Here is a 14,290-nt window from a genome sequence, read left to right on the forward strand (position 1 = left end):
AGCAGAAAGAGGACACATGGTTATCCCAGGAAGGGGTGGGGTTACCCCTTGGAATGAAGAGTGCCCTTCTCTGCCTATCGACCCCTAGGTAGAAAACTATCACATCTTGGCACAACTGCCAATGTCCGCAGTCATGGGTTAATATAGTTTCATAAAAATGCAGATTATTTGTATTATTTGTTTTTGCAAGGGCAAAGTGTCCTTTGAATTAACTCTAAGGCAGACAAAGGCAGGCTGAAAATTAGCTGTGAAGAACACGTTGCAGTGATTGCTGTAACTGTCATAAATACTGCTATGTATCATTTAGATAATAGAAAACTGCTGTCCTAATCACCAATATCATTTTAGATAAGCAATTAGCTTCCTCTTAGATGTGCAAATATTTTAAACCCGCAAGTCTTAGCTGAATCCCTAGTTTATCAGAATCATTTCAGGCATCCCCAGAGTCCTGAGAGAAACACCAGCAAGCCCATTCAGAGCTGGTGGGACATAGTGGCCAGCCCAACCACTGTTCAAGAGCCTCTTGCTGTGGGGACAGTACTACAGACACCTAGCCCAAGGGCAAGACCCAAGATGGACAGGCGAGGAACTAAATCACTGAGAAAGATTAGATTAAAACCAAGTCCCCAACACGACATAAAATTCTTAGGGACCAAGATCTCAAATGCTACAACCTAAGGACAAGACCTCTAGATGGAGCCTCAGGTCGACTGAGCACTGTGTTCCTGTACTTGCTATATTTCCTGGGGGCAGAGGCAAGAAGACATCAACCTGTATCAAACAACCGACTGCATTCACACCGAAGAGCACATGTGACCTGACAGCTCAGCACCACTGTAAGAACACGGATTTAAAACCACAAAGGGAGTCCTGGCTCTCTCCTGCTCCCGCTGTTTGCAAGCCTCACCCCACGGGCCTGGCACACTCGCCCAGCTTCTGTGCAGGACACCTACCGGTGTCCACTCAGCAGATGCTGCAGGCACTCCCCCAGGCCTGTCTCCACCTTGAGATCTGCAGCAAACCTACCTGTTCTAGGTGTCTACGGAGGCAGGTCCACCGCCCAGGAACTTCACATGAGCACACTCTGTCCACTTGCTCATTTCTCTCCTCCCCTCCAGACCAGTGGGACCACTGCTTCTAAGAGCTACATATTTCAGGGTCTCCAACCCACCAGCCACTCTGGTTAAACTGTGTCACTTATGTCTGCACTACAGTGTAGGGCATCTCTTTAATGAGTATGCACGGAAGAAGCAGACAATGTGGGCACACTTCCACACTGAGCACTGTTCTCTTTTGTTACTTCAACAAGCATCAGTCACCCCACCACTGTTTGGTAACTGCCACCATGTCACAGGCCTCGGGAACATAACTCAACATAAAGGAGCATTAAAAGTTATAACGGAAATAATATAATATCAGCTTCTGGATTTCAGCTAATTCAATAAGAGAAGGAAAAAGAAAACCACACTCACTTCAGCTCGCTGCTCAAATACCTCTGGACGGTCAGGTTCCAAGGCAATTACTCGGCTCAGTTCAAACAAAGCAAGCTCAGCGTTCTTAATGTCCTTGAAAAGGTATTAGCTTAGTATGAGACACACTGCTGATCAGACAGTGGCAAGATCTTCTGAGACACTGGCGGTGCAGTCGCCAGAGAAGCCGCTGCTTGGAGACGAACACGAACTTGGGGTCTGTTCCAATGGTCTGCCAGGTCTGCTCAGGGATTACACCCAAGTCTCCCCACCCCACAGGGTGGCAAGTTGAACCTGGATGCTTACCACGAGCTCACAGAGGGCAGATAGTATCTAAACATAACCCAGATCATCTACAGGGTGAGCACATGGATGCCAACCTGGGAAATTGCACCCACCAGTTTTCTGTCAGAGAGGGACAGAAAAATGCCAAGTGTCGATCAAAACCATGAACCCAGAACCTATCTGACCAGTCTCGCTAAGTTCTCTTCAGCATGCATAAGCTAATCTTATGCTTTAAAATGCACATTTAAGTCTCCACTAAAGACAAAAACAAGTTACAGGTTGAGCTGCAAAATTTAGACAGATGGGGACAGTAAGCACCAGTCATCTGAGGCAACCTATGACCAAAATGGTCTTGTACCCTCAACACCATGGTTACCAAGGCTGAGTTCATCTGGGTCCCCTGTGTCTCAGAAGGATATCATAATAACTGTCATATCCATTTTCTCCAAGCCAGTATCAACTTAGTACAATTTTTATACTTTCATACATTTTAATTAAAATATTTAATAAAATGTTAAAAGACTTGATGTTTTCAATGTAAATGTTACAAAAAATGATAGTTCTCCCTCTGCTAAGTACTATCTCATATGACTGTCTTTAGGTGAGAATCACAGAAGGGCTTGTGCTGATCCTAAGGGCACCCCCGGCCCACTGGACACTCTGGGGCAAGCGCTCTTACAGCATTCTAACGACAGGGCTCACTGCCGTCTCCACCACCTTTCTCAGGGGAATAAAGGGAACGACTTAACTGTGGCTACGAAGACGTTTCCCTAGCTGCAAAACGCCTAAAATGTAGCAAATAAAAATAAATGTCGCCGGGCAGTGGTGGCGCACGCCTTTAGTCCCAGCACTTGGGAGGCAGAGGCAGGTGGATTTCTGAGTTCAAGGCCAGCCTGGTCTACAGAGTGAGTTCTAGGACAGCCAGGGCTACACAGAGAAACCCTGTCTCGAAAAAAATAAAGAAAGAAAAAAAAGAAAAGAAAAAAAAAAGACCCAGATTTCTGTTAATAAATAAATAAATAAATAAATGTATGTCACAGCTAGGCATGGTGGCTCATGCCTTTGATCCCAGCGCTGGGAGGCAGAGGCAAGCAGATCCCTGTGATTTTGAGGCCAGCCTGGTCTACAGAGTGAGTTCCAGGACAGCCAGGGATTCAGGGAAACCCCTGTCTTGGGGGAAAAAAAAACAAAATAAACAAATAATAATAAGTGTCACATGGTTAAAAAGAAAGTCCTTTCATCCTGCCTGCCGTGCTGTAAAAGGACCCACTGTAACAACATATCCTTGTCTCAGCAGGGCTGAGGGATGTCCTACCACAGATCTCTGGCTTTTCCTGTGGCCAGCTCATCACTGACTTGGAAGACACAGGGGAGCCTGGTCCCCCACCTTCTAGCCATGGCACCTGGGGTGATCAACCACCCTTCTTTCTCCTCTGTATCCTGGCAGAGCTGACTGAGTGAGAAGCAGTTCAGACAAAGGCTTGGGTGCGGCAAGCCATGTGGGCGCAGTGGCAAGCGTGTCTAGTACATACTCACATGTAGTCCCTTCTTTCCATAGGCTATCCCTCGGCCATAAATTGCACTAACCAGATCAGGCTCCTCCTAGTCAGACCAAAACAGAAACACGTCAAAAACTAGAAACAAACAAAACAAAACAAGAGTCAGTTTCTGCTTAAACCTATTAATACTTCAAGAGACAGCTCTGTATCTTACACTACTGTGACCCTAGGTGGCACTGCAGTCCCAGATCTGAAACCTGTCACCACAACAGCTCACTGAGGAGACATGCTGAGGAGGACTTAACTGCACTGGAGGGAAGAGGGGAGGGACCTAGCACAGCCAAGCTATCTCATTGCATACATGGCCTCCTCAGCCTCAATGTGACTGGCACAGAAGCAACCACATCTCACAGAGGACCTGGGAGCTCAGGAATCAGGGAGGTGTGAGCAGGTGATATCCTCATGCCCATCCATGTTGTCTTGTATAAACCCATGACTTAACCTGATAAGGCAGAGCCCCCAGCCACAGGGAGGGCAGCAATGTACTCCAGAATGTGCTGAAGAGCCATGGGAATAAGATATCTGATTCAGTCGCCCGCTTTCTCATTCATCCACGACTGCCTGCTGTCCCTCCACAGAGGCCCTGTCGTCACACTAGAGGTGTGACCTCTCCTCTGGGCAGGTGGAAGGAACACCTGCTCAAGCTGAGCCTCTGCCTCAGTCACCTCCTTTCTGGATGCTTTGCTATGAGGCCTTGATCCAACTTAAAGAGCTGCACAGAACCACCCTGGGCTGGGCTGCTCAGCTTCCGAACTGAGGCCTATGTCTGTCCACGCTACTGACAAAAAGCACGTCCACACCCATGCTGGTGAATGCAGAAAGATAAAAGGGAAGACACCATGCACTCAATTCTTAGAGCTGCTTACACAGGATGAGGACCTGTGGTCCAGGGGCCCAGAAAGCAGTCTGGCACACTACGCAAAAAGTCACAGAAACTCAGCCCCAATAACTGTCCTGCTGGTTTCTCCAGAGACCGCCAGAGAGACAACGTCAGGCCTGTGATCTGAGCAGTGGGGAGGACAGGCAGGAGAACAGTGAGTCTGAGGCTAATCTGAGGTCCTAACCCAGAACAATGGCTACCCAAAATATCTGCAGAGAGAGGCAACAGGAACAGGCCAGACTCTGGTGCTCTCCTGTGGCAGAGACCTGCTTGGGTCCCTCCTGGCTCTCACGAGATTCTTATCCTGTTGTCTGTAATCACTGTGTACCTGCATGAAGGTTGTCTGTGTGTCTGCTAAGGAGGAAGAAGGCCAAGTGACAGGATCACAGGGGAGTGCAGGTTGTAATGACATCTTAGAGCAATCGATGTCCCTAGCAGGTGACTACAGGCATTGTGTGTTGAGGAGAAACTCCAGAATAGCAGAGACACTTCTGACAGAGGTGTAAGCCACACATGACCCCATGTTCCCGAGAGCATGTGTTCCTTTTGGTTATTTAAAACAAACATCTGCGTAGTCATCCACAAACAGAAAACACATTGTAAGACATAATACAGGAAACCAAGAAGAACCACGCCTTTCCTGTGAAAAATGAACCCCACGCTCACACAGGAAGGCAGAGCAGGTGCTGCTGAGCGCACACAGGTATGGAAGGGAACTGCCGTGTGCAGGCATAGGAGAAAGGCCAGAGGACCAGAAGGAAAACTGCCTGCCTGCTTCGACAGAAATTTCCATCCAGAGGCGACACTGAGAACAGAACAAAAGTTTGGCCTGGATAGGGTCTGGACACTGTTCACCTCCGGCTCACAGGAGCCCTGGCTCCTTGCACTTGAACTCAAACCTAAGACAACATCTCAGTAGACGACAGGCTGAGGTTCAGACTCAGTGTGGCTCAAATGTACCAAACACCCAGGTCTTCTGCAATGAATAGTTCACTGTAGGTGACCACAAACTGAATCAGAGACAGGTGCAAAACAGTTACCCTATGGATGTGCCTGGCTTCACCTGAAGCTGGCTCTCAGTGACACACACACACACACACACACACACACACACACACACACTCGCACCACAATGATCACCATGCCTCCTCCTGAAGAAACCTAGTCTGTCTGGCTTTTCTTTAAGTTTGGTTCACCAGGTTTCTACAGCTGCCTCCCTGTCTTCTGCATTCTTCTCTGTGCCCAGATGTCTGGGTGTCCCATCCACCTGTGCTGTCATACAACCCCAGCAATACTGTATTTCATACTGCTATCCAGAATGCACGAGGGCCCAGCATAGTATGTAACACATGTATGCACACGCAGACATACAGGTGCACATCACATGTGGGGACCAGGGAAGAATCAGTGCGTCAGACATTCTTGCTGTCTGCACGTGCTCAGTCACTGAGAGCTGCAACAGCAATGTTACACTGTGGAACCCCACAGAAACTGTGCTGGTCTCTGACCTCATTGTTCATCCTGTCCCTTCTCCCTTCCACACTCCCACTCCATGCTCAGAAAACCACAACTACTTCCTAGTCATTTCCCAGAAACTAGCCTGGCAGAGAGTGACAGTGTATGATCCCAGCCCCTCTGGGACACACCTCAGCCCTGTCCCCAAGGAGGTCTTTCATCCCAAAGACCTTTCTCGACTCTCTCACTCTCTCCAGAACCTTGTAATGAAGCATGATTTCTCTTCCACCAGTGCAGTGTGCTGTGTGGGCATCAGCCACTCAGTTAGTTAACTTGGAGCCTGTTGTTGGTGAGTCAGGTTCCATGCCGGGAGACTGTGTGTAGACACAGCATCTCTGCTGTGTTAGGAAGGGCAAGCAAAGCCAACACAGAGGGAGAAGGATTCTTGCCTTCCTGGAACACAGCCAATGGATCACACAATAGGAGCAAGGTGAGTGAGCAGACAGAAGCAGAGACGGATCCCCTGTGGAGGAGAGAGCTGCCTGTCCAGCTGAGTCAGTGGAGGAGGTGGAGTAAGGGGAGAGCCCAGACCGCCACCCAGACAGAGAGGCAGAACAGAAGCTTCAGTTCAGGGCTTGGCTGTGGAGGTAGGGAGAAACAGGTAAGGAACTGGTCCAGGGTGCAACTGGAATTAGTAGCAAAATAAGCCAGAAAACATCCCTGTGCACACGTCCCTGGCAAAGGAGAATCCTTGCATGTGGCTAGAACAGAGCACACGGGATCCAGACCTTGGCGGCAGCAGAGCTGGTGACAGTGTGAGCAGGGAGCCAGTGTGATGAGTGTGAACTCATGAACTAAACGGAAGGGCGTGCAAAGCTGGGTGACTGGATGGGGTCCACGTGACAAAGATGGGGTCCAGAAGAAAGGTGTAAGATTCTGAGTAAGACAGCCTTTTGGAAGTTCAAATGGAAGTCAGGCATGGTGGGGCACTCGGAGGTAGAGGGAGATGGATCGGGGTTGAAGGCCAATCTCATCGATGAAGCAAATTCAAGGACAGCCTAGAATACCCGAGACCCTGCTGCAAAGCCCCAGACTAACTAAACACCTAGAAAAGGAAACAAATAAGTAAAGCTAAGTAGAAGCGGAACCTAGCGTGATGGTTTCTATCTGTATCCCCAGCATGTGGGAGGCTGAGGCAGGAGGATTTCTCCAAGTTGGAGACTTGCTTATGGGGGGCTGGGAGGGTGAATAGAAAAAAACTGAAGAAAACGAATAAAAGAGAAAGGGGAAGAAAATGGAAAGACAAGTTTGGCGGGTCTGAGAGTGTAGCCAGGAACAGCTCTGGGCGTCCCTGGCGCTTTCCTCCACATCAGAACACTAGACAGCCTGAAGTCACAAGGAAGGTAACACTTTAAAGTGTTCGCCTAGTGATAGTGTCACATAACCTATAAATATTAAATTGTAAGTCTAACATATTTTAGCTGGGCATGGCGCTCCAGCCTGTAATCCTGGCACTGAGGCTGCTGAGGCAAGAGGCTTCCATGGCCAACCTGGACTACACAGTGAGAATCTGCCTCAAAAACCAAGCATGCAAACAGACAGGGGTCAAGGGGATCCGGCTTTCATATCCCATCATACTTTGTAATTGGAAACCTGCCACCTAGGAGAACCCAGTATCTTCAAAGCATGTCTTCTCTCTCACACATGCATAGAACCTAGTGCATAGCGAGTCTTACTACAGGTCAGATTTATTTAGCAGTAAGCACAGGCATGTACTGCACAGCCAGAGAAACCTCAGAGGGGGTGCGAGACATCAGGCTGGGGCTGGCTCTGCTGAGACTGTGCCAGCCAGTGTGGCGTGAGGGCGGGGTAAGGGAAAGGGACCAGCTGAGGATAACTAAAGTTTACAGAGTTCTGCCTCTCAAGAAATGGCTCCTGGGAACCTCCAGCCAGCCCCTAGCTACTACAGCAGAAGCCTTTTCTTAGCAATAAAATACTTTAAACCTTAAAAAAGAAATGCTGCTTAAAAGCGTGTGGACATTGTGGCATTTAAGTGCTAACTGGAACAAGAAAAAAGCAGAGGAGGAGGAGGAGGAGGAGGAGGAGAAGAAATTGAAGTACAGGCACACATTCAGTCAGCCTCTGGGATGTTAGGTGTGCCCACATGCACCCCCATTCAGTCCCTTTCATCCCCCTTCTCCCTGGCTTAATTCTCTCCTCCACACTGCACCCATCCCTGTGAGCATAGGTGCAGCACTTAGGGCTCCTCTGGTCCACTGAGCCTGCCTTTGAGAGAATACTTTGTAGCAACACAGAAGGACAGATGATAACTGTACTGTTGTATTTGGAGTCTAGTGTTGCAACTCCTTATTTTATTAATTAAAAAAAATAGGTACAACTTTATATACTTACATTATTCTTTAGCTTTAAATGTTAATAACACAAAGCTTTATTTATGTAATATAGTAGTTACTTTTCTTAAAACAAAAACAAATAAGTAAAAAATTAAATTAAAAAAACAAAAACACGCCTTTAATCCCAGCACTTGGGAGGCAGAGGCAGGCGGATTTCTGAGTTCGAGGCCAGCCTGGTCTACAGAGTGAGTTCCAGGACAGCCAGGGCTACACAGAGAAACCCTGTCTCGAAAAAACCAAAAAAACAAAAACAAAAAACAAAACAAAACAAAAAAAAAACAAAGAACAAAAACAACAAATATATTATCTCTAAAAATGAGCTGCAATCAGCGCATCAAAGTCTGGTACTGCTGAGCAGGTATGAGCAGCTTAGCCCTGTTTCTCAGTAGACTATTGAGCACTGTAAGTGAGCTCAGTGACGACTAAGCCCCAACGTCCCTCAGTTTCTGCAGCTGCAGCATGTTGGGGTCTGGCCATAGCAACAGGGAACAACTGCTCAGACAAGGCAGTCCATGTCATTCTCATGCTATAGTGACAGACAGAGTGAAGGCAGTCCATGTCATTCTCATGCTATAGTGACAGACAGTGACTTTCAGTTTCATGCATGAGGGGCTGGAGAGCCTGACCAGAGTTAAGGGCTCTCTCTGGTTGTTCTTACAGAGGACCTAGCATTGGTTCCTAGCACCTACATGAGGTGGGTTACAAGGTATCTATGACCCTCTTCTGGCCTCCTCGGGCACCAGGCAAGCACTGCACTTGGGTGCAGGAGAGTGCAAGGAAGTCCTCACATAAATACAAATAATGAAATAATCCTCTTAAAAGTAAAGGTGGTTCTTTTTTCTGCCAGGAGGCTGGCTTATCTAGACCTGAAACTCACTATGTTCAGAGTACACAGAGACTCAGCATGTGAGAGATGCAGCATCAGTTAACTCTGTTTATAAAATGTTACAGACACTATAGGGTGTCTTCAGTTCTGTGGATGGAAGGTAAGAAGCAAAGCTGACCTAAGAATTCAGGTCCACCACAATCAGATCAGATCCACACTGAGGTCAAATTTCCACAGGTCCAGGTACCTGCCCTGCTAGCCCTTCCAGGGCCAAAGGGGCATAGGAAGTGGGGCAAAGGCTCAGCATCCAAGACTGCCACTGCAGTGTACAGCTGCACATGGAAGAGATGCTGGCACACTGATGTTCGCTCAGCCTAGCTCAAAGTAAAATCAGCATTTCAGTCCATGGTGGGGGTCCACATAGAATGCCAGTACTATGGACACAGAGACAGGAGGACTGCCACAAATTCAAGGCCAGTGCGGGTTACCAAGTAAGACACTGTCTCTAATGAATGAGCAGATAGATAAATCAGCAATTTGGAGTGCAGACTGACATTTACAAAGCCTGCTTACTGAGGCTGGTTGGACATGGCGGCTCACACCTGTAATCCCAGTTCTCAGGATGCTGAGGCTACTTGAGGCAACATAGTGAGACCTCTTCTAAAGAAAGAAAGAAAGAAAGAAAGAAAGAAAGAAAGAAAGAAAGAAAGAAAAGCAAAGCAAAGCAACAGGTAACAGGATAAAGATGCAAATGAGGATCATGGGAACACCTCAGGTTCACACACTGATGGCACAGAGCAGATGAACGTGAAGATTAAGCTTTTTCTTTTTTTCTTTTTTTAAAAACAATTTATTTATTTATTTATTTATTTATTTATTTATTATATGTAAGTACACTGTCGCTGTCTTCAGACACCCCATAAGAGGGCACCAGATCTCATTACAGATAGTTGTGAGCCACCATATGGTTGCTGGGATTTGAACTCATGACCTCCGGAAGAGCAGTCAGTGCTCTTAACCACTGAGCCATCTCATCAGCCCAAGATTAAGCTTTACAGCTGTGGAGAATTGAGTAGGTTTTGCCCCCTTGGACTCCTGGGCTTGAATGCTTGGCCCATGGGGAGTGGCACTGTTAGGGCTTAGTTTGAGCAGGTGTGACCTTGTTGGAGGAAGTGTGTCACTGTGGGATGGGTTTTGAGGTCTCAGATGATCAAGTCAGGCCTAGTGTAGCAGTCTCCTTCTACTACCTGTGGGTCAAGATGTACAACTCTTAGTTACTCTCTGGCATCATGTCTGTCTGCACACCACCATGCTTCTCACCACGACAATTATGGACTAAACCTCTGAACCAGTAAGTTGGTCTCAATTAAATGTTTTCCTTTATAAGAACTGCCATAGTCATGGCTCTTTGGAACTCAACATACACACCATATAGCATTTATTCCATACAGCAACTTTACAACATCCAAACCCCTGTGGTGACCCTTGTCACTTCCCATAAGAGGAATCAGATGTTGCTGCTCTGGGCTGCAGTGCCCAGCTGTCTAATGGCTCTGTTGGTGTTACTGAACTCAAGAAAAGCCCAAATCTATGTGAGGAGAGCTATCATTACAGTGTGATTTACTTAGGATGGTCATCAGTTTTAAAACAACTGCTGCACATCTGATTCCATAGTTGGGTACTATGAGTAGCAGGCAGAACTGGTCAATGCCACCATTAACAGGTCCCTAGACATGCTTAGCCAGTTACAACTTAGAGAGGGCAAAGAGCCCAGGCACTAACAGGAATTGAGAAGTTCAAGGTTCTAACACTCTGGATAGGAAAAGGGACGATGGGATAAAAATCAGTTGCACTACACCAAGAAATCTGACCACTACATTTGCCAATATAAAGAAAGCAAGAGCAAACTGACTTAAAGAGCAAATATGTTATCAACATTCAACCTGAAGAGACTGGTTTATACAAAAATCCACAGATGTAAGAAAGTTCTTGTTAAGTGAAGTTGGCAGTGTACCCTACATCTGCTGCTGCCTACTTGTCCAAATCCACAATGTACTGCTGACACAGCATCAGAAGAAAGCAACAAAGAACTCTTAAACATAAGCCTAATATGGAAAAGCTTTGACAGAAAAGAGGACCGAGGTTTTCATTACATCTTCTGGGTGGATGGTAGCATTTGCTATTGGATCTTTGAGTTTTCTATTTAGAATAACCAACTATGTGCTAAGAAGACAAGTGACAAAAAGTCACAAGCTTGGACACTCTGCTCTGTCCCCACCTAAATGTGCACAGATCCTGCATTTCTCACTGTGTGAAGGCTGAAAGCATGAGGAAAGTCAACAAGAGACTGCCAGGGGTGGGGGTGGGGGTGGGGGTGGAGGTGGGGGTGGGGGTGGGGGTGGGGGTGGGGGTGAAGCTTCGTTCTCCTGTCCTAACACAAAATGCATTATGAAGGACATTCTGGTCATCCCTTCCATACTTGAGCTGACTTGTAGTCTACACTGGCTGCATCTTAGCCTAATGGGAACACTGTATGGCTACTACAGCATCTCAGACTAATGGAAACATTGTATCACTACTTCAATGCCTCATTAGTAGTCTCAGACCAATGGAAACATTGTATCACTACTTCAATGCCTCACTAGTTGTCTCAGACCAATGGAAACATTGTATCACTATTTCAATGCCTCATTAGTTGTCTCAGACCAATGGAAACATTGTATCACTACTTCAATGCCTCACTAGTTGTCTCAGACCAATGGAAACATTGTATCACTACTTCAATGCCTCACTAGTTGTCTCAGACCAATGGAAACATTGTATCACTACTTCAATGCCTCATTAGTAGTCTCAGACCAATGGAAACATTGTATCACTACTTCAATGCCTCACTAGTTGTCTCAGACCAATGGAAACATTGTATCACTACTTCAATGCCTCATTAGTTGTCTCAGACTAATGGAAACAGTGTATCACTACTTTAATGCCTCACTAGTTGTCTCAGACTAATGGAAACATTGTAACATTATTTCAATGTCTCACTGGTTAACCTCAAACTAATGGACTAGCTAACCTCAAACTAATGAAAGCAGTGTCCTTGCAGAGAAAAATTCCAATGATGGAACACAGTGTTCTACATCTCTACACACTGGCTAAACTACTAACTTAAACACTAACACAAACTCTGTAGCATGTATATTTAGATCATAAAACACAAACAGTCATAAAACACAAACAGTAATAGGAATTAAATGACTTTAAAGTGGTAGAAAGGACATTTTTTATTTTAATACTTCAGTACTATCACTACGATAATTTAAAAAAAAAAAGCTGAACTAAATGATTATACATCTGCAAGCTGTTGATACCACAAAATAAATTTTTGCTTACATAAATGCCTTAAGTCACTGGTATAAGAGGCCCATGCCTTTAATCGCAGCACTACCCAGTCAGCATAACTGCTGATGGATTATCATTAGATAAGATGATGTCTTGGTGGCCAGAGTTGGGGTCAAAAGTGAACCAGGCCACTAGAAAGGAAGAAGTCACAAAGAACAGGCTTGAGAATCTCTCCCTTGGGCTGGATAGATGGCTCAGCAGTTAAGAGCACTGACTGCTCTTCCAGAAGTCCTGAGTTTAATTCTCAGCAATACCTTGGGTCCTGTCTACATGGTCAGTTTTACTTTCCATTTGTATACAAAACTGCAATTTGAAACCTATTTAAATATCTGTCTTTGCATTTCAAATTCCACTGAAAAACAAAACCTGTGTGACCAATCACACACAGAGCTGATGACTTAAGGCCCTGAAAGTAATGAGCAAAAAACACCTCATCAATTTTCTGAGAATACAGACTTATCAACATCATACAGTTTTAAGGACTTACACACCTGGTGTTTATAAGTTGTGTTTTTTAACACAAGCAGAGCTAAATTTTCAAAATTAATATTTTAAAATGAAGTCTAGAGGCCTGGAGAGATGGCTCAGCAGTTAAGAGCATTGGCTGCTCTTCCAGAGGTCCCGAGTTCAATTCCCAGCAACCACATGGTGGCTCATGACCATCTAAAAAGGGATCTGATGCCCTCTTCTTGTGTACATGCAATTAGAGCACTCGTTAAAAACAAACAAACAAAAAACCCACAAAACCACATAAATAAATAAAATTTTAAAACACGAAGTCTATTTGCTAGAGCATGAGCCACCTGTTGGCCTCTAAGCAATGAGGAAAACCTGTGCTAAGCGGTCTATACTAGGTGTTAGACACGAGGCTCTTCATGAGATGTTTCACCTAAACTGAAAGAACACATCTCTAGAGGCAGTTACTGTGACTCACACATGCCAAGAGGCTGAAGAACTGGGAAAAGCACAGAGCAGGTGTGGACATGGGAGTCTCTAACTGTGGAGTGCAGGCCTTTCTCCTGTAGAGCACTGGTCAGACCCATCAACCCCTGACAAATTCCTACAGATGCGTAAGGGAACAACGTTGTGAGAGGCCAGCACTGCATAGGACTCCCCCACAGCACACACAGGTGACTTACACATGATTCTATCTCGTCCTTTCTCTGTGCATGTGTGTCCAGGCTGTACATCTGTAACCAGGGCTGGCCTGGAACTCACAATCCTCCTCTCTCAGCCTCCCAGGTGTTGGGATTACAGGGGTAGGCCACAATGCAGGCTCTTTTCTCTTAACTAGTCTTCAACTATAGTCTGCCATCAAGCAGTCTCACAGTTCCCTACTAAAGTGAGAGGCAGATCCAAAAGCAGGATCAAATCCTGTCCAAGCAGATAGAATTTCACACCCTTAGTGTCCACCTCCCACAGCGGGCCTGTGTCTCAGAGAAGGTCTATGTTTCATGGAGGGTCCATGTCCCACAGAGGTTTTGTGGAAGAGGATGTGACCTGTAGCTACTTCAACCTTGCAGAAAAAGGCCACCTCTGCTACACGATGGTGCAGACGGTGTGGGCAGCGACTCCAACAGCATTCACTTCCTTTATCCCATGTGGAATAGAGTGATCCTTCCAGGGCTGGCACCGAGAGGTAATGGGTCAATGCTCCCTTCTTCCACTCCCTGCAACCCTACCCCACGCTCCACTGCAGCCCTGCAGATGTGTGGGCTCACCTTGCATCACCTCAAGCACTCGCAATCACAGAGCCAAGGAGAACATTACCTGAAGCATTGTTGAAAAGTGTCTTATTGCTTCATCGTAGAGACCACTGCCGACCAGCACATAAGCAATAGCTGTGAGACAAAACAGGAAAATATCAGAGAAAGGAAGAAAGGCAGGTGGGCTATATAGTCAGTAAGTCCTCTCTGCCTTGTCTCAAAATGCAGCTCTGACAAAGGAGTGTGTTAAAGAACCTAGAAGCAAGCACACAGTATGCCATGGGTGACCCCTGTATT

The 14,290-nt window shown here is 46.3% G+C and overlaps 1 protein-coding gene across 6 annotated transcripts in view; it reads right to left on the reverse strand.

Moving 5' to 3' along the window:
- Ttc13 (tetratricopeptide repeat domain 13) overlaps positions 1 to 14,290 on the reverse strand; it is a 55,984-nt gene that overhangs the window by 28,365 nt on the left and 13,329 nt on the right. For 4 of the 6 annotated variants that reach the window (XM_034522466.2, XM_034522464.2, XM_034522467.2 and 1 more), the window contains exon 4: positions 14,058 to 14,128. In XM_034522466.2, coding sequence (XP_034378357.1) covers positions 14,058 to 14,128 — 71 coding nt within the window. Of the gene's footprint in view, positions 1 to 1,472; positions 1,566 to 3,290; positions 3,357 to 14,057; positions 14,129 to 14,290 lie in introns of all 6 variants that reach the window. The other 2 variants (XM_034522460.2, XM_034522461.2) reach the window with 1 other exon arrangement.

This window comes from Arvicanthis niloticus, chromosome 18, assembly GCF_011762505.2.
Source record: "Arvicanthis niloticus isolate mArvNil1 chromosome 18, mArvNil1.pat.X, whole genome shotgun sequence".
In the NCBI taxonomy this organism is placed as follows: domain Eukaryota; kingdom Metazoa; phylum Chordata; class Mammalia; order Rodentia; family Muridae; genus Arvicanthis; species Arvicanthis niloticus.